Source organism: Mobula hypostoma, chromosome 18, assembly GCF_963921235.1.
Source record: "Mobula hypostoma chromosome 18, sMobHyp1.1, whole genome shotgun sequence".
NCBI classification, from domain to species: Eukaryota; Metazoa; Chordata; class Chondrichthyes; order Myliobatiformes; family Myliobatidae; genus Mobula; species Mobula hypostoma.
This window is the reverse complement of record NC_086114.1, coordinates 69964609-69991414: the sequence shown is the minus strand read 5'-3', so window position 1 is coordinate 69991414 and position 26806 is coordinate 69964609. Positions and strand designations below refer to the sequence as shown.

The following is a 26806-nucleotide window of genomic DNA, read 5'->3' as shown; positions in this document are numbered from 1 at the left end:
ACTGTTAACTGTGCAGAGTGGTGTTTGTTCTTACAGCCTGTTGTTAAGACTCGCATTCTTTCCTAACCCAGTTGGTAATGGGCTCTGGCGTATTCTGACTGGTTCTTTGAGAGATGCCATTAGATAGACCATAAGGTTGTAAGTGATAAGAGCAGAATTAGGCTATTCAGCCCATTGAGGCTGAAACATAGAAACATAGAAATCTACAGCACATTACAGGGACTGCGGCCCATGATGTCTTGCCAACCATGTAACCTATTCTAGAAACTGCCTGGAATTTCCCTACCGCATAGCCCTCTATTTTTCTAAGCTCCATGTACCTATCTAAGAGACTCTTAAAAGACGCTATCATATACGCCTCTACCACCTTTGCTGGCAGTGCATTCCGTGCACCCACCACTCTGTGTGTGAAAAACTTACCTCTGACATCCCCCTTGTATCTACTTCCAAGCACCTTAAAACTATGCCCTGTCGTGTTAGCCATTTCAGCACTGGGAAAAAAGCCTCTGGTAATCCAAATGATCAGTGCCTTTATCAGGTCACTTCTCATCCTCCATCGCTCCAAGGAGAAAAGGCCAAGTTCATTCAACCTATTCTCATAAGGCACGCTATCCGATCTTGGCAACATCCTTGTAGATTTCCCCTACACTCTTTCTATGGGTTCCACATCCTTCCTGTAGTGAGGTGACCAGAACTGAACACAGTACTCCAAGTGGCATCTAGCTGAGGTCTTATATAGCTGTAACATTACCTCACGGCTCTTGAACTCAATCCCACGGTTGATGAAGGCTAGCACACCATAAGGCTTCTTAACAACACTGTCAACCTGCGCAGCAGCTTTGAGTGTCCTATGGACATGGACCCCAAGATCTTGCCGATCCTCCACACTGCCAAGAGTTTTACCATTAATATTGTATTCTGTCTTCAAATTTAACCTACTGAAATGAACCACTTCACACTTATCTGGGTTAAATTCCATCTGCCACTTCTCAGCCCAGTTCTGCATCCTGTTGATGTTGCACTGTAACTTCTGACAACCCTCCAGACTATCCACAACACCCCCAACTTTTGTGTTATCAGCAAACTTACTACTTCCTCATTCAAGTCATTTATAAAAATCACAAAGAGGAGGGGTCCCAGAACAGATCTCTGTGAAACACCACTTTTCACTGACCTCCATGCAGAATATGAACCATCTACAATCACCCTTTACCTTCTGTGGGCAAGCCAATTCTGGATCCACAAAGCAAGGTCTCCTTGGATCCCGTGCCTCAATACTTTCTGAATGTGGCTCGCATGGGGAACCTTATCAAATTCCTTACTGAAATCCATATACACTACATCCACTGCTCTACCTTCATCAAGCGGTGCTCACTATCCCTAATCAGATTATATTTCTCCAAATGCTCATAAATCCTACCTCTCAGGATCTTCTCCAGCAACTTGCCCACCACTGAAGTAAGAATCACTGGTCTATAATTTCCTGGGTTATCTCTACTCCCTTCCTTGACAAGGGAACAACATTTGCAACATTCCAATCCTCTAGTACTTCTCCCGTCCCTGATGCAAAGATCATCGCCAGAGGCTCAGAAATCTCCTCCCTTGCTTCGGTCCCAGTGACTTATCTAACTTAATACCTTTCAAAAGATCCATTACATCCTCTTTCCTAATGTCTCTACATTCCAGCGTTTCGGTCAGCTGTAAGTCATCCCCACAATTTCTAAGGTTCTTTTCCCTGGTGAATTCTGAAGCAAAGTATTTATTAAGTACCTCCGCTACCTCCTTTTGCTCTATGCACACGTTTCCACTATGGTTCTGATTGTTCCTACTCTCACACAGGTCATCCTCTTACTCTCCACATACTTGTAGAATGCCTTGGGGTTTTCCTCAGTCCTGCTCACCAAGGCCTTCTCATGGCCCCTTTTAGCTCTCCTAATTTAATTCTTAAACTCCTTCCTGGCATCCTTGTAATTTTCTAGAGCTCTAACAGTACCTAGTTTCTAGAACCTTTTGTAAGCCTTTCTTTTCTTCTTAACTAGATTTCCTACATCCTTTGTACACCATGGTTCTTTTACCCTACCATCCTTTCCCTGCCTCATTGGAACATTTGCCACATTTCTGTGCAATTCCATGAGAACATCTGCTCCCAATTTATGTTCCCGAGTTCCTACCGAAGAGCATCATATTTCCCCCTACCCTAATAAAATGTTTTCCCAAATTGTCTGCTCCTATCCCTCTCCATTGCTATGCTGAAGAAGTTAGAGTTGTGACTGCTACCTGCAAAACGTTCTCCCACTGAGAGATCTGACACCTGACCAGGTTAGTCATAGTCATAGTCATACTTTATTAATCCCGGTGGAAATTGGTTAAAAAGGTTCATTTGCCAATACCAAATCAAGTAGTCTCTCCTCGAGTTGGCTTATCTACATATTGCGTCAGGAAACCTTCCTGAACACACCTAACAAACTCCACCCCATCTAAATTCCTTGCACTAAGGAGATGCCAGTCAATATTAGGAAGGTTTAAATCTCCCATCACAAAAGCCCTGTTATTATTGTATTGTTCCAGAATCTGCCACCCTATCTGCCACTTGATGTCTCTGTTACTATTGGGGGGTCTATAAAAAACATCCAGTAGAGTTATTCTAAACTCCAGCGAATACAGGCCCAGGGCCATCAAACACTCCTCATATAATAACCCTTTCATTCCCAGAATCATTCTTGTGAATCTCCTCTGAACCTTGTCCAATGTCAGCACATCCTTTCTTAGGTTTTCTCTCTATTTCGAAAATAGTATTATGCTTTTATTCCTCCCACCAAAGTGCATGACCATACATTTCATGCAGGAAAGAAGCACGGATGGTAGTTTGCCTCCCAGGCGCCAGGGTCCAGGATGTTTCTGATCGCGTCCACGATAGCCTGAAGTGGGAAGGAGAACAACCAGAGGTCGCGGTACATATTGGTGCCAACGACATAGGCAGGAAAAGAGAGGAGGTTCTGAAAGCAGACTACAGGGAGTTAGGAAGGAAATTGAGAAGCAGGACCACAAAGGTAGTAATCTCGGGATTACTGCCTGTGCCACCTGACAATGAGTATAGGAATAGGGTGAGGTGGAGGATGAATGCGTGGCTGAGGGATTGGAGCATAGGGCAGGGATTCAGATTTCTGGATCACTGGGACCTCTTTTGGGCCAGGAGCGACCTGTACAAAAAGGATGGGTTGCACTTGAATCCCAGGGGGACCAATATCCTATTGGGGAGAGTTTAAACTAGGATTGCTAGGGAGTGGGATCCAAACTGAAGATTCAGAGGAAGAGGCGGTTGGCTCACAAATAGAGAAAGCTTGGAGACAGTGCGAGAGGGAGGATAGGGGGGTGATAGATAAGGGACGCACTCAGACCGATGGTTTGAGGTGTGTCTATTTTAATGCGAGGAGTATTATGAACAAAGCAGATGAGCTTAGAGTGTGGATCAGCACTTGGAGCTATGATGTTGTGGCCATTACAGAGACTTCGATGGTGCAGGGGCAGGAATGGTTACTTTGAGTGCCAGGCTTTAGCTGTTTCAGAAAGGACAGGGAGGGAGTCAAAAGAGGTGGGGGCATGGCACTGCTGATCAGAGATAGTGTCATGGCTGCAGAAAAGGAGGGAGTCATGGAGGGATTGTCTGCTGAGTCTCTGTGGGTGGAAGTTAGAAACAGGAAGGGGTCAATAACTCTACTGGGTGTTTTTTATAGACCACCCAATAGTAACAGTGACATCGAGGAGCAGATAGGGAGACAGATTCTGGAAAGTTGTAATAATAACAGGGTTGTCGTGGTGGGAGATTTTAATTTCCCAGATATTGATTGGCATCTCCCTAGAATAAGGGGTTTAGATGGGGTGGAGTTTGTTAGATGTGTTCAAGAAGGTTTCTTGACACAATATGTAGATAAGCCTACAAGAGGAGAGGCTGTACTTGATCTGGTATTGGGAAATGAACCTAGTCAGGTGTCAGATCTCTCAGTGGGAGAGCATTTTGGAGAAGTAATCACAACTCTATCTCCTTTACCATAGATTTGGAGAGGGATAGGTACAGACAAGTTAGAAAAGCATTTAATTGGAGTAAGGGGAAATATGCAGCTATCAGGCAGGAACTTGGAAGCATAAATTGGGAACAGATGTTCTCAGGGAAATGTACAGAATAAATGTGGCAAATGTTCAGGGGATATTTGCGTGGAGTTCTGCATAGGTACATTCCAATGAGACATGGAAAGGATGGTAAGGTACAGGAACCATGGATTACAAAGGCTGTTGTAAATCTAGTCAAGAAGAAAAGAAGAGCTTATGAAAGGTTCAAAAAACTAGGTAATGATAGAGATCTAGAAGATTATAAGGCGAGCAGGAAGGAGCTTAAGAAGGAAATTAGGAGAGCCAGAAGGGGCCATGAGAAGGCCTTGGCGAGCAGGATTAAAGAAAACCCCAAGGCATTCTGCAAGTATGTGAAGAGCAAGAGGATAAGAAGAGAGGTTATAGGACCAATCAAGTGTGACAGCAGAAAAGTGTATGCAACCGGAGGAGATAGCAGAGGTACTTATTAAGTACTTTTCTTCAGTATTCACTACGGAAAAAGATCTTGGTGATTGTAGTGATGACTTACAGCAGACTGAAAAGCTTCAGCATGTAGATATTAAGAAAGAGGATGTGCTGGAGCTTTTGAAAAGTATTAAGTTGGATAAGTCTCCAGGACCAGACAAGGTGCACCCCAGGCTACTGTGGGAGGCAAGGGAGGAGATTGCTGATTAGAGGGTTGAGGAAGATTATTCCATTATTCAAGAGAGGGAGCAGAGATACCCCAGGAAATTACAGACCAGTGAGTCTTACTTCAATTGATGGAGAAGATCCTGAGAGGCTGGATTTATGAATGTTTGGAGAGGCATAATATGATTAGGAATAGACAGCATGGCTTTGTGAAAGGCAGGTCGTGCTTTACGAGCCTGATTGAATTTTTTGAGGATGTGACTAAACACATTGATGAAGGTAAAGCCGTAGATGTAGTGTATATGGATTTCAGCAAGGCATTTGATAAAGTACCCCATGCAAAGCTGATTGAGAAAGTAAGGAAGCATGGGATCCAAGGGGACATTGTTCTGTGGATCCAGAAGTGGCTTGCCCACAGAAGACAAAGAGTGGTTGTAGACGGCTCATACTCTGCATGGAGGTTGGTCACCAGTGGTGTGCATCAGGGATCTGTTCTGGGACCCTTACTCTTTGTGATTTTTATAAATGGATGAGGAAGTGAAGGGATGGGTTAGTAAATTTGCTGATGACACAAAGTTTGGGGGTGTTTTGGATAGTGTGGAGGGCTGTCGGAGGTTACAGCGGAATATTGATATGATGCAAAATGGGCTGAGAAGTGGCAGATGGAGTTCAACCCAGATAAGTGTGAGGTTGTTCATTTTGGTAGGTCAAATATGATGGCAGAATATAGTATTAATTTTTGCTGTGTTTTATGCCCTCTCTTTTGCTCTTATCTTGGCTTTGACTTCCTTTGTCAGTGACAGTTGTGTCATCCTGTCTTTGGAATACTCCTTCTTTGGGATGTATCTATTCTGCGCCTTCTGAATTGCTCCCAGAAACTCCAGTCAGTCAGTTCCGCCGTCATCCCTACCAGTCGACTTTGGCCAGCTCCTCTCTCGTGTATCTGTAATTCCCTTTACTCCACTGTATAAGTAATACATTTGACTTTAGCTTCTCCCTCTCAAACTGCAGGGTGAATTCTATTGTATTATGATCACTGCCTCTTAAGGGTTCCCTAACAGCATAAGACATAGGAGCAAAATTAGGCCTTTTGGCCCATCGTGTCTGCTTTGTCATTTCATCATAATTTATACATTTTCCCTCTCAGCCCAAATCTCCTGCCTTATCCCAGTAATCAAGAATTTATCAATGTCTGCTTAAAAGTTCCTTTATCTTAAGCTCCCGAATTATAATACCCAATCTGGAACAGTCTCTCCCCTGGTGGGCTCAACCACAAGCTGTTCTAAAAAGCCATCTTGTAGGCATTCTACAAATCCTCTCTGGTCATCCGGCACTTACCTGATTTTCCCAGACTGTATGAAATCTCCCATGACTTGTAATATTGCCCTGTTGACATGCTTTTTCTGCCTCCCATTGTAATTTATAGCCCACATCCTGCTTACTATTTGGAGGCGGGTATATAACTTCCATCAAGATCTTTTTACCTCGCAATCTCTTAACTCTGCCCACAAGGATTCTACATCTTCCGATCCTATGTCACCTCTGTCTAAAGGATTTGATTTCATTTTTTTTTTAACCAACAGTCATGCGAACCCCTCTGCCTACCTACCTGTCCTTTTAATATAATGTGTATCCTTGGATGATAAACTCCCAACTATAATCTTCTTTCAGCCAGGACACAATACCACTCATCATACCCGCCAGTCTCTATCTTATTCTGTATACTGCAAGCATTCATATTTATCACCCTCACACCTGTATTCATCACCCTTTTTCATTGTGTCCTCCTGTTACACCACAAGTCATTCCACTGACTGAAATTTTGCCCTATCATCTGCTTGTCCTTCCTGAAGTCTTACTGCACAGTGCATCTAATTGTATACCAACCACCCCATCATCAGCCCTATCTCTTCAATTCCTATCCTCTTGCCAAATTAGTTTCAACCCTCCCCAACAGTTCTAGCAAACCTGCCCAGAAAGATATTGGTCCCCTTCGGGTTCAGGTGTGACCCATCCCTTTTGTACAGGGCATAATTTCCCTAGAAGAGAACTCAATGATCCAAAAATCTAAAGCCCTGCTCCTGCACCAGTTCCTCAACCACACATTCATCTACCAAATCGTCCTATTCTTACCCTCACTGGCCTGTGGCACAGGCACCAATCCAGAGATTACTATCCTGGAGATTCTGTTTTTCAGCTTTCTACCTAACTCCCTAAATTCTCCCTTCAGGACCTCTTCCCTTTTCTTACCCATGTGATTGGGGCCAATATGTTTCAAGCCTTCTGGCTACTCACCCTCTCACTTAAGAATGCTGTGGACCCGATCCAAGATGTCCTTGACCCTACCTCCTGTGAGGCAACGTGCCAGTGGGTGTCTCTTTCATGTTCACAGGATCTAGTGTCTACTCCTCCAACTATAGAATCCTCTATCACTATTGCACTCCTCTTCCCCCTCTCCTCTTCCGAGCCACAGCACCAGACTCAATGCCAGGAACCTAGTCGCTGTGCACCCCCTCCCTGGTAGGTCGTCCCTCTGTACAGTATCCAAAGTGGAGACTTAGGGGAATGACCACGGGTACACTGCACTAGCTGCCCACTTCTTTTCCCAGTCACCCAGGCTCTTGCCTCGTGCAACTTACAGATAGATAACTACCTCTCTATAGTTCTTGTCCATCATCTCCTTATTCTCCTGTATCAGCTGAGCCATCCCATATGAAGGCCAATATACTGCAGCACCAGAAGATTGTGTCTTCTCCCTCACTTGACCCTCTCTCCCACCCCACCACATCTCACACCACATTTAGAGGAGCTTGAAAGTGGTGTGGGCTGTACTGATTCCATTTCAGCGCAGTCTTTATCCTGTACTTCTTCTTGTTCAACTAATTCCCCAGCAGAGTACATCCAACGCCCTCAGAAAATGACCTGCTCAGCCTGTGTGGTTGGAGCAAACACCCCTGCATAGAAGGATGGGCGGGCGAAGGGTCAGGAGGAGCTGAAAACGGTATGGCAGGGAACTATGAGGAATAGGCCTCCCCCACCATTCAATGTAATCAATGTTGGCTGCAACTCCTTTCTGTGCCAATTCCCTACAAATCTCAGTTTCTTCATCTTTCAAATATTTATCCATCTACATCTTAAACTATCCAATGATCTGGACTCCACCACCTTTGGGGGTGCAGAGAATTCCACAGATTCACCACCCTCTGAGAGAAGACATTTCTGTGTACCTCTGGTTTGAATGAGGTGTAATGGCATTGACAGTGTTGTGATGACTATAGAAGTGAGGCATTGGTGAAGCCACTTTTGGAATATCATGTTCAAATTTGGTAACACTGCTATTGGAATTATGCCATTAAGCTGGAAAGAGCACAGAGCAACTTTATGAAGATGTTGCCAGGGCTCAAGGGGCTGAATACTGGAGAGAAATTGAGCAGGTTGGGCCTCTTTTCAATGGCGTGTAGGAGACTGAGGGTGATCTTATAGAAATGTCTAAAATAATGAGGGTCAGAGAGAGGGTGAATGTGCTTGGTCTTTCCCCAGGGTTGGGGAATCAAGAACTAAAGCAGATAAGTCACATTGTGAAATTTTTTATAAACCTGAGGGGAAACTTTCATCGAGGGAGTGGTCAGTGTATGGTATAAGCTGCCTGAGGAAGTGGTTCAGGCAGGTACATTAACAACATTTAGAAGATACTTGAACTGATACCTGGATAGGAAAGGTTTAGAAACATATGGGTCGATCGCAGGCAAATGGGATGAGCTTAGATGGAAATCTTAGCTTGGACAGGTCATGCTGAAGAGCCTTGTTCTTGTGCTGTGTGACGAGAACAAGGTGATAAGGAAAAATTTGGGAATTATAGACCATAAGATATAAGAGCAGAAGTAGGCCATTTGGCCCATTGAGTCTGCTCTGCCATTCAATCATGGGCTGATCCAATTCTTCCAGTCATCCCCACTCCCCTGCCTTCACCCCATACCCTTTGATGCCCAGGCTAATCAAGAACCTATCTACCTATGCCTTAAATACACCCAAAGACTTGGCCTCCACAGTTACTCATTGTGTTAGAAGCAGGCAAACTAATAAGAGGATTCTTAGGGATAAGATTTATGAGCATTTGAAGAAACATAGTCTTATTATGGACAGTCAGCATGGCTTTGGGGAGGGCAGGTCTTGTGTCACAAGCCTAATTCACTTTTTTTTGAGGAAATAACAAAACAGTTCAATGAAGGTAGAGTGGTGAATGTGGTGTTTAGTAACATGTTTGACAAGGTTCCCCGTGGAAGGCTCACCCAAAAAGTCAGGAGGCATGGCGTACAGGGAAACAAGAGGTGGATTCAGAATTAGCTTGCCCTCAAAAGTCAGGATGGTTGTAGATGGTAAGTAGAATCAGTATTTTTTTATGACTTGTAACACAATAAGGCATGAGGCCATTTGATTTTAAAAAAGAGGAAATCGAAAAGGTGAGCGTTAGCTTCACTTAAGATGGGCTAATGTAACCCAGCATAATCCTTGTCATCTAATACCCTGAATATTTTCACGCCAGGGTCACAATTGTCTTCCATCACCCTCACTACATTTACATTTGTCGTCACAATGTTCACTCCTGTGTCACACATTTCATCCAACACCCTCACTATGTTCACACCAGTGTCACATTGTCATCCAACACCCTCACTATGTTCACACCAGTGTCACATTGTCATCCAACACCCCCTCTCTATGTTCACACCAGTGTCACATTGTCATCCAACACCCTCACTATGTTCACACCAGTGTCACATTGTCATCCAACACCCTCACTATGTTCACACCAGTGTCACATTGTCATCCAACACCCTCACTATGTTCACACCAGTGTCACATTGTCATCCAACACCCTCACTATGTTCACACCAGTGTCACATTGTCATCCAACACCCTCACTATGTTCACACCAGTGTCACATTGTCATCCAACACCCCTCACTATGTTCACACCAGTGTCACATTGTCATCCAACACCCCCTCACTATGTTCACACCAGTGTCACATTGTCATCCAACACCCTCACTATGTTCACACCAGTGTCACATTGTCATCCAACACCCTCACTATGATCACACCAGTGTCACATTGTCATCCAGCACCCCCTCACTATGTTCACACCAGTGTCACATTGTCATCCAACACCCTCACTATGTTCACACCAGTGTCACATTGTCATCCAACACCCCCTCTCTATGATCACACCAGTGTCACATTGTCATCCAACACTCTCACTACGTTAATACCAGTGTCACATTGTCATCCAATACCCTCACTATGTTAATACCAGTGTCACATTGTCATCCAACACTCTCACTATGTTAATACCAGTGTCACATTGTCATCCAACACTCTCACTATGTTAATACCAGTGTCACATTGTCATCCAACACCCTCACTATGATCACACCAGTGTCACATTGTCATCCAACACCCTCACTATGATCACACCAGTGTCACATTGTCATCCAACACCCCCTCTCTATGTTCACACCAGTGTCACATTGTCATCCAACACTCTCACTATGTTCACACCAGTGTCACATTGTCATCCAACACTCTCACTATGTTCACACCAGTGTCACATTGTCATCCAACACCCTCACTATGTTCACACCAGTGTCACATTGTCATCCAACACCCTCACTATGTTAATACCAGTGTCACATTGTCATCCAACACTCTCACTATGTTAATACCAGTGTCACATTGTCATCCAACACTCTCACTATGTTAATACCAGTGTCACATTGTCATCCAACACCCTCACTATGATCACACCAGTGTCACATTGTCATCCAACACCCTCACTATGATCACACCAGTGTCACATTGTCATCCAACACCCCCTCTCTATGTTCACACCAGTGTCACATTGTCATCCAACACCCCCTCTCTATGTTCACACCAGTGTCACATTGTCATCCAACACCCTCACTATGTTCACACCAGTGTCACATTGTCATCCAACACCCTCACTATGTTAATACCAGTGTCATATTGTCATCCAACACTCTCACTATGTTAATACCAGTGTCACATTGTCATCCAACACTCTCACTATGTTAATACCAGTGTCACATTGTCATCCAACACCCTCACTATGATCACACCAGTGTCACATTGTCATCCAACACCCTCACTATGATCACACCAGTGTCACATTGTCATCCAACACCCCCTCTCTATGTTCACACCAGTGTCACATTGTCATCCAACACCCCCTCTCTATGTTCACACCAGTGTCACGTTGTCATCCAACACCCTTATTATGATCACACTAGTGTCACATTGTCATCCAACACTCTCACTATGTTCACACCAGTGTCACATTGTCATCCAACACCCTCACTATGTTCACACCAGTGTCACATTGTCATCCAACACCCTCACTATGTTAATACCAGTGTCACATTGTCATCCAACACTCTCACTATGTTAATACCAGTGTCACATTGTCATCCAACACCCTCACTATGATCACACCAGTGTCACATTGTCATCCAACACCCTCACTATGATCACACCAGTGTCACATTGTCATCCAACACCCCCTCTCTATGTTCACACCAGTGTCACATTGTCATCCAACACCCCCTCTCTATGATCACACCAGTGTCACATTGTCATCCAACACTCTCACTACGTTAATACCAGTGTCGCATTGTCATTCAACACCCTCACTATGTTCACACCAGTGTCACATTGTCATCCAACACCCTCACTATGTTCACACCAATGTCACATTGTCATCCAACACCCTCACTATGATCACACTAGTGTCACATTGTCAACCAACACCCCCTCACTATGTTAATACCAGTGTCACATTGTCATCCAACACTCTCACTATGTTAATACCAGTGTCACATTGTCATCCAACACCCTCACTATGATCACACCAGTGTCACATTGTCATCCAACACCCCCTCTCTATGTTCACACCAGTGTCACATTGTCATCCAACACCCTCTCTATGTTCACACCAGTGTCACATTATCATCCAACACCCCCTCTCTATGATCACACCAGTGTCACATTGTCATCCAACACTCTCACTATGTTAATACCAGTGTCACATTGTCATCCAACACCCTTATTATGATCACACTAGTGTCACATTGTCATCCAACACCCTCAGTATGTTCACACTAGTGTCACATTGTCATCCAACACCCTCACTATGATCACACTAGTGTCACATTGTCATCCAACACTCTCACTATGTTAATACCAGTGTCGCATTGTCATCCAACACCCTTATTATGATCACACTAGTGTCACATTGTCATCCAACACCCTCAGTATGTTCACACTAGTGTCACATTGTCATCCAACACCCTCACTATGATCACACTAGTGTCACATTGTCATCCAACACCCTTACTATGATCACACCAGTGTCACGTTGTCAACCAACACCCTCACTATGTTCACACCAGTGTCACATTGTCATCCAACACCCTCACTATGATCACACTAGTGTCACATTGTCAATCAACACCCCCTTACTATGTTAATACCAGTGTCACATTGTCATCCAACACCCTTACTATGATCACACCAGTGTCACATTGTCAACCAACACCCCCTCACTATGTTCACACCAGTGTCACATTGTCATCCAACACCCTCACTCTGTTCACATCAGTGTCACATTGTCATCCAACACCCCCTCTCTATGTTCACACCAGTGTCACATTGTCATCCAACACCCTCACTATGTTAATACCAGTGTCACATTGTCATCCAACACCCTCACTATGTTAATACCAGTGTCACATTGTCATCCAACACTCTCACTATGTTCACACCAGTGTCACATTGTCATCCAACACTCTCACTATGTTCACACCAGTGTCACATTGTCATCCAACACCCTCACTATGTTCACACCAGTGTCACATTGTCATCCAACACCCTCACTATGTTAATACCAGTGTCACATTGTCATCCAACACTCTCACTATGTTAATACCAGTGTCACATTGTCATCCAACACTCTCACTATGTTAATACCAGTGTCACATTGTCATCCAACACCCCCTCTCTATGTTAATACCAGTGTCACATTGTCATCCAACACTCTCACTATGTTCACACCAGTGTCACATTGTCATCCAACACTCTCACTATGTTCACACCAGTGTCACATTGTCATCCAACACCCTCACTATGTTCACACCAGTGTCACATTGTCATCCAACACCCTCACTATGTTAATACCAGTGTCACATTGTCATCCAACACTCTCACTATGTTAATACCAGTGTCACATTGTCATCCAACACTCTCACTATGTTAATACCAGTGTCACATTGTCATCCAACACCCTCACTATGATCACACCAGTGTCACATTGTCATCCAACACCCCCTCTCTATGTTCACACCAGTGTCACATTGTCATCCAACATCCTCACTATGATCACACCAGTGTCACGTTGTCAACCAACACCCTCACTATGATCACACTAGTGTCACATTGTCATCCAACACCCTCACTATGTTCACACCAGTGTCACATTGTCATCCAACACCCTCACTATGATCACACTAGTGTCACATTGTCATCCAACACCCTCACTATGTTCACACCAGTGTCACATTGTCATCCAACACCCTCACTATGTTCACACCAGTGTCACATTGTCATCCAACACTCTCACTATGATCACACCAGTGTCACATTGTCATCCAACACCCTCAGTATGTTCACACTAGTGTCACATTGTCATCCAACACCCCCTCACTACGTTCACACCAGTGTCACGTTGTCAACCAACACCCTCACAATGTTAACACCAGTGTCACGTTGTCAACCAACACCCTCACTATGTTCACACCAGTGTCACATTGTCATCCAACACCCTCACTATGATCACACTAGTGTCACATTGTCAACCAACACCCCCTTACTATGTTAATACCAGTGTCACATTGTCATCCAACACCCTCACTATGTTAATACCAGTGTCACATTGTCATCCAACACTCTCACTATGATCACACCAGTGTCACATTGTCATCCAACACCCTCAGTATGTTCACACTAGTGTCACATTGTCATCCAACACCCCCTCACTACGTTCACACCAGTGTCACGTTGTCAACCAACACCCTCACAATGTTAACACCAGTGTCACGTTGTCAACCAACACCCTCACTATGTTCACACCAGTGTCACATTGTCATCCAACACCCTCACTATGATCACACTAGTGTCACATTGTCAACCAACACCCCCTTACTATGTTAATACCAGTGTCACATTGTCATCCAACACCCTCACTATGATCACACCAGTGTCACATTGTCATCCAACACCCCCTCACTATGTTCACACCAGTGTCACATTGTCATCCAACACCCTCACTCTGTTCACACCAGTGTCACATTGTCATCCAACACCCGCACTATGTTCACATCAGTGTCACATTGTCATCCAACACCCTCACTATGTTAATACCAGTGTCACATTGTCATCCAACACCCTCACTATGATCACACTAGTGTCACATTGTCATCCAACACCCTCACTATGTTCACACCAGTGTCACATTGTCATCCAACACCCCTCACTATGTTCACACCAGTGTCACATTGTCATCCAACACCCTCACTATGATCACACCAGTGTCACATTGTCATCCAACACCTTCACTATGTTCACACCAGTGTCACATAGTCATCCAACACCCTCACTATGTTCACACCAGTGTCACATTGTCAACCAACACCCTCACTATGTTAATACCAGTGTCACATTGTCATCCAACACCCTCACTATGTTCACACCAGTGTCACATTGCCATCCAACACCCTCACTATGATCACACTAGTGTCACATTGTTGTCCAACGCGCTCACTATGTTCACACCAGTGTCATCTTGTAATTCACGCTCATTATGTTCACACCAGAGTCATGCTTGTCGTTCAGCACCCTCACTGTGTTCAGATTTGACTGTATTCCAAATGCCATGTTCTTGCCCTTTCGCTCTGATTACCATAGTTTAGTGAATCCTCTCCATGTTGTCTTCTGTATTCACAATCCTGATATTATTAAGAGAAGTTTGGAAAAATGACTTGCTGTAACCTCACCCAAATTGTTGATATAGATTGTGAACAGCTGGACCTAAGCATGGTCTGCTGACATACCCCACTCAGTACAGCTTAGCAAACAGAGGAAATCCATCTTATTCTCTCCGCTTTCTGTCCAGTTTTCAGTTCTCACTATATCTTCACATCCACAATCTGTAACCATGTTGACTACGGCATGCAGAACTGTTTTGTAAGCCAACTGAAAATCCAATGTCCTCTGGCTCCCACTTTTCTATTGTACTGGAACACCAGATTAGTGTAACATAATTTCCTTTGCATAAATCCATGTTGACTCTGTTCAGCTCTGGATGTTTGTCGTTGCTGAGCTTGGCAAAATGCTTGCAGGCATTTCTGCTCCAATTGAGAAGCCATCATCAGTGCACAGTGGAGAGTGTTGTCTCCTCAGAAGGCCGGCTTAGATACTCCTCTGGGGTCCGAATGGATATTGGTTAGACGTTGTGATCTGGTTGGCTAGTTCAAAACACTGTGAAAGTAGAAGATTCTGATTGGCTAGCTTTGAGGGAGGTCTGTTGGAAGTGTCTGCTTCGTTGTCCAGATCCTGAGATTACTGGTCATTCATTGATTGTTGGCCTTGCTGTTTCTCTTTTCTCCATAAGGGTTCATATACATAATCAATGTCAATGTGTTTGTAGATGGATCCTTCTTTAGAGAAATATGTTTTGAGAAATTTTTGTTCTTTTCTTGTTCTTGCTTGAGTCAAGACTGGCTGTTGTCCAGTTGAAATGGTCTCACTCTTCTTCGTCATGCAATCTTGCTGTCATTTCCAAGATGTTCTTTACATATGGCAATACAATTCATTTATTCATTGTTAGTGTAAGACCATAAGACATAGAAGCAGAATCGGCCCATCGAGTCTGCTCCACCATTCCATCGTGGCTGATCCCAGATCCCACTCAACCCCATACACCTGACTTCTCGCCATATCTTTCGATGTCCTGACTGATCAGGAAACAATCAACCTCTGGTTTAAATATACGCATGGATTTGGCCTCCACTGCAGCTGTGGCAGAGCATTCCACAGATTTACTTCTCTCTACTAAAAAAAATTCCTCTTTACCTCTGTTGTAAAGGGTTGCCCTTCAATTCTGCGCCTGTGCCCTCTAGTTCTGGATATGCCCACCACAGGAATCATCCTCTCCATATCCACCCTATCTAGTCCTTTCAACATTTGGTAGGTTTCAATGAGATACCCCAGCCCACCGCATTCTTCTAAATTCTGGTGAGTACAGGCCCAAAGCTGCCAAATGCTCCTCATCTGTTAACCCCTTCTTTCCTGGAATCATCATTGTGAACCTCCTCTGGACTCTCTCCAATGACAACACATCATTTGTGAGATAAGGGAATCAAAACTGTTGACAATACTCATAAGTGCGTACTGACTAGTATCTTATAAAGGCTCAGCATTTTCTCCTTGTTTTTATATTCCATTCCCCTTGAAATAAATGCCAACATTGCATTTGCCTTCTTTAACACAGACTCAACATGTAAATTAATCTGCTGGGAGACTTCTAAGTATCTCTGCACTTCTGATGTTTGAAACTTCTCCCCATTTAGATAATAGTTCATGAGGACACTCAGTCTTCATTTATTGTCATTTAGAAATGCATGCATTAAAAAATGATACAACATTCCTCCAGAATGATATCACAAGAAAACACAGGACAAGCCAAGACTAAAATTGGCAAAACCACATAATTATAACATATAGTTAAAACAGAGCAAAGCAATACCATAATTTGATAAAGAGTAGACCAGGGGCATGGTAAAAATAAGTCTCAAAGTCCCGATAGACTCGTCATCTCACGCAGGCGGCAGAAGAGAGGAACTCTCCCTGCCATGAACCTCCAAGCGCCGCCAACTTGCCGATGCAGCACCATTGGAAGCATCCAACCGCAGCGGACTCTGAGTCCGTCCGAAAACTTTGAGCCTGGACCAGCCCCTCCGACACAGCCTCTCCAAGCACCATCCTCTGCCGAGCGCTTTGACCCCGCCCCGGCCGCCAAGCAACAAGCAAAGCCGAGGACTCGGGGCCTTCTCCTCCAGAGATTCCGGTTACCATACAGTAGCAGCAGCAGCGAAGCAGGCATTCCAAAAGTTTCACCAGATGTTCCTCCGTGCTGTCACGTCCGTCTCCGTCAAATCAGGATTGTGCATGGCACCCTACTTGACAAATAACAGACATCACCACCGGAATGGCCGCTGTGAGCTGCGTCGCGTCGCCATCTTCCCTTCCCTTCACTATTGTTCCTTTTACCAAAATATATTATCATACATTTCCCAACGCTGTATTCCATCTGCCACCTTTTTGCCCATTCTTCCAATTTGTCTAAGACCTGCTGCAATCGCAGTGCTTTCTCAGCACTACCTACCCCTCCACCTACCTTCGTATCATCTGCAAACTTTGCCACAAAGCCATCAATTCCACCATCTTAATCATTGACAAACAATGTGAAGTGTAACGGTCCCAATACTGACCCCCTGAGGAACACCACTAGTCACCAGCAGCCAACCAGAAAAGGTCCTCTTTATTCCCACTTGCTGAGTCCTATCTGTCTGCCATGCCAGTACCTTTCCTGTAACCGCATATAATTTTATTTTGTTAAGCAGCCTCATGTGTGGCACCTCATCAAATGCCTTCTGAAAATCCAAGTAAATGACATCCACTGCCTCTCCTTTGCCCACGCTGCTTGTTACTTCCTCGAAGAACCTTTAACAGGTTTGTCAGGCAGGATTTCCCTTTACAGAAACCTTGCTGATTTTGACTTATTTTATCATTAGGTCTCCAAGTACCCTGAAATTTCAACCTTAATAATAGACTCCAACACTCTCCAACACTGAGTTTAAACTATCTGGCCTATAATTTCCCTTCTTTTGCCTTCCTCCCTTCTTAAAGAGTAAAGTGACATTTGCAAACTTCCAGTCCTCCAGGACCATGTCAGAATCAAATGATTCTTGAAAGATCTTGACCAATGCATCCATTACCTCTTCACCAGCTTCTCTCAGAACTCTGGTATGTAGTCCATCTGGTCTAAGTAACTTATTCAACTTAAGACCTTAGAGTTTGCCTCGCACTTTTTCCTTTGTAATAGCAATGGCACTCACTCCTGCTCCCTGACACTCACGGACCTCTGGCACACTGCTAGTGTCTTCCACAGTGAAGACAGATGCAGAGTATCCATTAACTTCATCTGCCATTTCTTTGTCCCCCATTACTACAACAACACCATCATTTTCCAGTTGTCCAATTTCAACTCTTACCCCCCACCCTTTACTCGTTAAATCACTGAAAAACATTTTGGTATCCTGCTTTACATTATTAGTTAGTCTGCCGTCATATTTCATCTTTTCCCTTCTTATAGCTTTTTTTGGTTACCTTTTGGTGAATTTTAAAAGCTTCCCAATCATCCAACTTCCCACTTATATTTGCTGCCTTAAATGCTCTTTCCTTGGCTTTTACATAGTCCTGAACTTCCTTTGTCAGCCACAGTTGCCTAACCCTGCCATTTGAGAACTACTTCTTCTGTGGGACATATTGATCCTTGTGAACTATTCCCAGAAACTTCAGCGATCTCTGCTCTGCCATCATCGCCGCCAGTATCGCCTCCAATCCACCTGGGCAAGCTCCTCTCTCATGCCTCTGTAATTCCCTTTAATTCATTGTAATACAGATACATGTGACTTGTTCTTCTCCCTCTCAAACTGCAGTATAAATTCAATCATATTATGATCACTGTCTCCTAAGGGTTCCTTATCATTAAGCTCCCTAATAAGATTTGGGTTATGACACAACACCCAATCTAAAATACCTTTCCCCTGAGTAGCTCAAGCACACACTGCTCTAAAAAGCCATCTTGTAGGCATTCAACAAATTCCCTCTCTTGTGATCCAACACCAACCTGATTTTCCCAATCCCCTTGCATATTGAAGTCCCCCATTACAATTGTGTCATTACCCTTATTACATGCCTTTTCCAGCTCCCCTTGCAATCTCAACCCCACATCTCGGCTGCTGTTTGGAGGCCTATATATGATTCCCATAATGGCTTTACACCTTTGCAATTTCTTAACTCCACCCACAGATTCAACATTCTCTGTCCCTATGTCACCTCTTTCTAAAGATGTAATTCCATCTCTCTACCAGCAGAGCCACACCACTGCTTATGCCTTCCTGCCTGTCCTTTCGATACAAAGTATACCCTTCGATGTTAAGCTCCCAACTATGGCCTTCTTTCAGCCACGACTCAGTGATATCCACAATGTCATACCGACCAATCTCTAATTGTGCCACAAATTTGTCCACCTTATTCCAAATGCTATACACATTTAAATTCAATATCTTCAGTCCTGCATTAATCGCCCTTTTGAATATTGCCTCTGTGGACGATTTAACTCTTTGCTCTGTCTACATTCGTACCTAGTCATTGGCTTGTCCTTCCTTACATTCATGTTACACCCATCATCTACTTGTAAACCAGCTGGCTCATCCTCAGCTCTGTCTTCCTGGTTCCCATCCCCCTGCCATATTAGTTTTAACCACTCCCAACAACTCTAGTAAACCTGCCTGCAAGAATATTGCTCCCCCTCGGATTCAAATGCAACCAATCCCTTTGGTACAGGTCCCACCTGCCCCAGAAGAGATCCCAATTATCCAGACATCTGAATCCCTGCCCCTGCTCCAATTCTTCAGCCATCTCGTTCCCTCCCTATCCTCACTGTTGAGTGGCATAGGCAGTAATCCTGAGATTACTGCCCTTGAAGTCCTGTTTCTCAGCTTTCTTCCTAACTCCCTGTATTCTGTTTTCTGCACCTCCACCATTTTTCTACCTACATTGTTGGTACCAACATGTACCACAACTTCTGCCTGCGCATCCTCCCTTTTCAGGATATTGTGGACGTGTCCAGAAACATCTCAGACCCCAGTACCTGGGAGACAAACTATCATCTATGTTTCTTTTTTGTATCCACAGAATTGCCTATCTGTCTCCCGGAAGCCCCCTATAGTCATAGTCATACTTTGAGTAGTTTGAGTACTGTTGGGGGGGACAGCTTACCCGGGGGAAGCGACAGTGGCCGTGCCTCCGGCACAGAGTCCGGCCCTGTAGCTCAGAAGGGTAGGGAAAGGAAGAGGAGGGCAGTTGTGATAGGGGACTCGATAGTAAGGGGGTCAGACAGGCGATTCTGTGGACGCAGTCCAGAGACCCGGATGGTAGTTTGCCTCCCTGGTGCCAGGGTCCGGGATATTTCTGATCGTGTTCAAGATATCCTGAAGTGGGAGGGTGAGGAGCCAGAGGTCGTAGTACATATAGGTACCAATGACATAGGTAGGAAAAGGGAAGAGGTCCTGAAATGAGAATATAGGGAGCTAGGAAGGGAGTTGAGAAAAAGGACTGCAAAGGTAGTAATTTCGGGATTACTGCCTGTGCCACGTGACAGTGAGAGTAGGAATGCGATGAGGTGGAGGATAAATGCGTGGCTGAGGGATTGGAGCAGGAGGCAGGGATTCAAGCTTTTGGATCATTGGGACCTCTTTTGGTGCAGGCGTGACCTGTACAAAAAGGACGGGTTACACTTGAATCCTAGGGGGACCAATATCCTCGCAGGGAGATTAGTGAGGGCTACTGAGGTGACTTTAAACTAGAATGGTTGGGGGGTGGGAATCAAATTAAAGAGGCTAGGCGAGAGGAGGTTAGTTCACAACAGGGGGATGGGAACCAGTGCAGAGAGACAGAGGGGTGTAAAGTGAGGGTGGAAGCAAAAAGTAGTAAGAAGAAAAGTAAAAGTGGCAGGCCGACAAATCCAGGGCAAGCATCAAAAAGGGCCACTTTTCAACATAATTGTATTAGGGCTAAGAGAGTTGTAAAAGAGCGCCTGAAGGCTTTGTGTGTCAATGCAAGGAGCATTCGTAACAAGGTGGATGAATTAAAAGTGCAGATTGTTATTAATGATTATGATATAGTTGGGATCACAGAGACATGGCTCCAGGGTGACCAAGAATGGGAGCTCAACGCTCAGGGATATTCAATATTCAGGAGGGATAGACATGAAGGAAGGGGAGGTGGGGTGGCGTTGCTGGTTAAAGATGAGATTAACGCAATAGAAAGGAAGGACATAAGCCGGGAAGATGTGGAATCGATATGGGTAGAGCTGCATAATACTAAGGGGCAGAAAACGCTGGTGGGAGTTGTGTACAGGCCACCTAACAGTAGTAGTGAGGTCAGAGATGGTATTAAACAGGAAATTAGAAATGTGTGCAACAAAGGAACAGCAGTTATAATGGGTGACTTCAATCTACATGTAGATTGGGTGAACCAAATTGGTAAAGGTGCTGAGGAAGAGGATTTCTTGGAATATATGCGGGATGGTTTTTTGAACCAACATGTCGAGGAACCAACTAGAGAGCAGGCTATTCTGGACTGGGTTTTGAGCAATGAGGAAGGGTTAATTAGCAATCTTGTCGTGAGAGGCCCCTTGGGTAAGAGTGACCATAATATGGTGGAATTCTTCATTAACATGGAGAGTGACATAGTTAATTCAGAAACAAAGGTTCTGAACTTAAAGAGGGGTAACTTTGAAGGTATGAGATGTGAATTAGCTAAGATAGACTGGCAAATGACACTTAAAGGATTGACGGTGGATATGCAATGGCAAGCATTTAAAGATTGCATGGATGAACTACAACAATTGTTCATCCCAGTTTGGCAAAAGAATAAATCAAGGAGGGTAGTGCACCCGTGACTGACAAGAGAAATTAGGGATAGTATCAATTCCAAAGAAGAAGCATACAAATTAGCCAGAAAAAGTGGCTCACCTGAGGACTGGGAGAAATTCAGAGTTCAGCAGAGGAGGACAAAGGGCTTAATTAGGAAGGGGAAAAAAGATTATAAGAGAAAAGTGGCAGGGAACATAAAAACTGACTGTAAGGTCCCCTACAGACAGAAACAGGTGAACTGATTATGGGGAGCAAGGACATGGCAGACCAATTGAATAATTACTTTGGTTCTGTCTTCACTAAGGAGGACATAAATAATCTTCCAGAAATAGTAAGGGACAGAGAATCCAGTGAGATGGAGGAACTGAGCGAAATACATGTTAGTAGGGAAGTGGTGTTAGGTAAATTGAAGGGATTAAAGGCAGATAAATCCCCAGGGCCAGATGGTCTGCATTCCAGAGTGCTTAAGGAAGTAGCCCAAGAAATAGTGGATGCATTAGTGATAATTTTTCAAAACTCGTTAGATTCTGGACTAGTTCCTGAGGATTGGAGGGTGGCTAATGTAACCCCTCTTTTTAAAAAAGGAGGGAGAGAGAAACCGGGGAATTATAGACCGGTTAGCCTAACATCGGTGGTGGGGAAACTGCTGGAGTCAGTTATCAAAGATGTGATAACAGCACATTTGGAAAGCGGTGAAATCATTGGACAAAGTCAGCATGGATTTGTGAAAGGAAAATCATGTCTGACGAATCTCACAGAATTTTTTGAGGATGTAACTAGTAGAGTGGATAGGGGAGAACCAGTAGATGTGGTATATTTGGATTTTCAAAAGGCTTTTGACAAGGTCCCACACAGGAGATTAGTGTGCAAACTTAAAGCACACTGTATTGGGGGTAAGGTATTGATGTGGATAGGGAATTGGTTAGCAGACAGGAAGCAAAGAGTGGGAATAAACGGGACCTTTTCAGAATAGCAGGCAGTGACTAGTGGGGTACCGCAAGGCTCAGTGCTGGGACCCCAGTTGTTTACAATGTATATTAATGACTTGGATGAGGAAATTAAATGCAGCATCTCCAAGTTTGCGGATGACACGAAGCTGGGCGGCAGTGTTAGCTGTGAGGAGGATGCTAAGAGGATGCAGGGTGACTTGGATAGGTTGGGTGAGCGGGCAAATTCATGGCAGATGCAATTTAATGTGGATAAATGTGAAGTTATCCACTTTGGTGGCAAAAATAGGAAAACAGATTATTATCTGAATGGTGGCCGATTAGGAAAAGGGGAGGTGCAACGAGACCTGGGTGTCATTATACACCAGTCATTGAAAGTGGGCATGCAGGTACAGCAGGCGGTGAAAAAGGCGAATGGTATGCTGGCATTTATAGCGAGAGGATTCGAGTACAGGAGCAGGGAGGTCCTACTGCAGTTGTACAAGGCCTTGGTGAGACCACACCTGGAGTATTGTGTGCAGTTTTGGTCCCCTAATCTGAGGAAAGACATCCTTGCCATAGAGGGAGTACAAAGAAGGTTCACCAGATTGATTCCTGGGATGGCAGGACTTTCATATGAAGAAAGACTGGATGAACTAGGCTTGTACTCGTTGGAATTTAGAAGATTGAGGGGGGATCTGATTGAAACGTATAAAATCCTAAAGGGATTGGACAGGCTAGATGCAGGAAGATTGTTCCCGATGTTGGGGAAGTCCAGAACGAGGGGTCACAGATTGAGGATAAGGGGGAAGCCTTTTAGGACCAAGATTAGGAAAAACTTCTTCACACAGAGAGTGGTGAATCTGTGGAATTCTCTGCCACAGGAAACAGTTGAGGCCAGTTCATTGGCTATATTTAAGAGGGAGTTAGATATGGCCCTTGTGGCTAAAGGGATCGGGGGTATGGAGGGAAGGCTGGTGCAGGGTTCTGAGTTGGATGATCAGCCATGATCATAATAAATGGCGGTGCAGGCTGGAAGAGCCGAATGGCCTACTCCTGCACCTATTTTCTATGTTTCTATGTTTCTATGTTTCTATGAAACAGTCTGCAACCAGAGAGTAGTGAATCTGTGGAATATTCTGCCACAGACTGCAGTGGAGGCCAAATCTGTGGGTATACTTAAGGCAGAAATTGATCGTTTCCTGATCGGTCAGGGCATCAAAGGATATGGCAAGGATATGGATATGGTGTATGGGGTTGAGTTGGATCCGGGGTCAGCCATGATGGAATGGCAGAGCAGACTCAATGGGCTGAATGGCCTAATTCTGGTCCTATGTCTTATGGAAGAAGGACTCCATTTCAACAGGACAACAGCCAGAGTCTTGACTCAATGAAAAATGAGAATTTCTCGAAGTGTGGTCCTTTACAGAAGGACCCATCAACAAACACATCAACATTGATCTGGGAAATTAACCCTTATGGAGGAAAGAGAAACAGCAAGGTCAACAATCAACGAATCACCAGTAATCTCAGGATCTGGACAGCGACGAAACTCCCTCGAAGCTAGTCAATCAGAATCTTCTACTGTTCACAATGTTTTGAACTAGCCAACCAGAGCACGACATCTAACCGACCCCTGAGGAGTATATAAACCAAGCTCGGTGATCAACCAAACTTCCAAATGGTCAACCCAAGTGACCAATATTCCACAATCTGTTCAGCTCTGTTATTCTGTTCAAGATATTTTGTGTTATATACTGAGGTGAGCTATGTCTGAGGATCTTGAGTGATAAGGATGTGGATGGGATAGGGGAGTATATAAATCATTTTGGCAAGGCAAATGCACTGATCAACAGGAGGGGCCCTGGGCTGACCACCAGCAGCTGGGCAGGGGGCGGGGGTTGTGTGGGGGAGCTTGAAATAACAAGCAGTGGGGTTGGTGGTTGGGAGTAGGGGTATGGGGTATGAGGGGCAGCTTGAGGGTAATGAACAGTGGGAGGAATCTGTTGGGGTTAGGGGAGGAATGACTTATTTGTTGGCTGTCTGACAGAATCAGCTTTACAGTTTACAGAGTGCAGGGATGAGAGGAAGAAGTAATTCTCCAATTGATCCAGTAGGAGGGGGTGGCTGCTTCTTTCCAAGGTTGGTGAAATTCTCGCTCCCAGAGAAAGTTAATTATCACGTGAGAACCCAGAGCCAGGAGCTGGAGACTGGTCACTGTCTCAGACTCCAGCCACTTGGTTGGGCTCTGATCATTGAGAACAGGGGTTCATGGGGAGCAGGTGGAAAATGGTCACAGAGCTGTCAGGAATCTTTATTGTTTGGGATAACCAAGAGATCAAGACACTGGGGATCAGTCATGGCAGTCACAAAGTAGGGGTTAAAGGTTGCCTGAGAGGTGAGGGGTTACAGTGAGTTGGGTCATAGTTCACATATCAGGGTTTGGTCACTGACAGCTAAGATGCCACTGATGTTTATTTCTGTTCCAGGTCACCAGACCTTATCAAACGATGTCAAACCCTCTGAGCAAGCTGACCGTGCTGAGCAGCACCCACTCCCACTTCATCCTGGCTGATAATGGTACGCTGGGCAAGTACGGAGCGGAAGTCAGGCTCCGGCGACAGCTGGAGAAACATGTTTCCCTGCAGAAAATCAACACACGTAAGGAAGTTTGTAGCACAGAGCGCGCTGGGCAGGGTGTGGGCTATACTGCAGCAAACTCCCCATCACTCTGTGACCTGTGGGTTTCCCTTTCTCGTCCTGTGCCCAGGAATATGAAAAGGCAGTGAAGAGAAAGGATCACTGAGCCGTCAGCAGCTCAACCTTCCTTTTGAGCCGGGCAATCACATTCTTGGCTAGAGTGGTACCTGACTGCAATGGTGGGATTTAATTCTCGTGTTAGCAAATCTACTGAATCATCAGTTTGAGGTTTTTATTTTCAACACTATACTTTACTTGTATGCAGTAAACACAATTAGCCCTCATCTTCTGCTCGTTCTTTGTACCAGAAAACCAATCCTTTGAAAGTGGTGACAGAGGATTGGAAGATGTAGAATCTTTGTGGGTAGCATTAAGAAATGTAAGGGAAAATAGACTAATGGGAGCTGCAGTGCCAATCAAAACTATTAAGTCCCCTTGAAGTTTTCATGTTTTATTGGTTTACAACATTGAATCATAGTGGATTTAATTTGGATTTTGGACACCGATCAACATAAAAACATAGAAGCATTGAAAACCTACAGCACAGTACAAGCCCTTCAGCCCACAATGCTGTGCCGAACATGTACTTACTTTAGAAATTACCCAGGGTTACCCATGGCCCTCTATTTTTCTAAGCTCCACGTACCTATCCAGGAGCCTCTTTCAAAGATAGATAGATAGATATACTTTATTAATCCCGAGGGAAATTTGGTATCGTTACAGCCGCACCAACCAAGAATAGAGCGTAAATATAGCAATACAAAAACCACCAACAATCAAACAGCAAAATGCAAACTATGCCAGATGGAAAATAAGTCCAGGACCAGTCTGTTGGCTCAGGGTGTCTGACCCTCCACGGGAGGGGCTGCACGTTCGATGGCCACAGGCAGGAACGACCTCCCGTGCCGCCAAGTGTTGTATCACGGTGGAATGTGGCCGAAGTCCAACAGTAAAAAGTTCAATATCCAGTCTGCAAACACGTTCCTCCATCGTAATATGACCCGAATTGCACCACCTGTTGTTAATCAGATCAGTAAGCACCCAACTCCTTTACATTTACCGGTCTCAGTGCACTTCCGGTCAGCCAGAATGGTATTACCCACCGAACTCCTCTTCTTCATAAGTCTCTGTTGTCTCGACCTGGTTCTCTTTCCTCGATCCTCTTCCTCTTAAAGAGACCCCATCGTATCCGCCTCCATCACCGTCGCCAGCAGCCCAATCCACACACCCATCACTCTGCATAAAAATACTTACCCCTAACATCTCCTCTGTACCTACTTCAAAGCACCTTAAAACTGTGCCCTCTTGTATTAGCCATTTCAGCCCTGGGAAAGAGACTTCTTTGTGTCAAAGTGAAAACAGATCTCTACAAAGTGATCTAAATTAATTTCAAATATAAAACACAAAATAATTGATTACATAAGTATTCACCCTTTCAAGTCAGTAGATGCACCTTTGGCAGCAATCACAGCTTTGAGTTTGTGTGATAGACTCTACCAGCTTTGTACATCTGGACACTGCAATTTTTCCCCATTCTTCTTTACAAAACAGCTCAAGTTTTGTCAGATTGCATGGGGATCGTGAGTGAACA

The 26806-nt window shown here is 44.5% G+C and overlaps 1 protein-coding gene across 1 annotated transcript in view; it reads left to right on the top strand.

Moving 5' to 3' along the window:
- The window catches only part of LOC134358136 (transient receptor potential cation channel subfamily M member 1-like), a 245739-nt gene that overhangs the window by 70820 nt on the left and 148113 nt on the right, over positions 1–26806 (top strand). The window contains exon 6 of the mRNA XM_063070122.1: positions 25005–25176. Within this exon, the coding sequence (XP_062926192.1) occupies positions 25005–25176 (172 nt within the window). The remainder of the gene's footprint in view (positions 1–25004; positions 25177–26806) is intronic.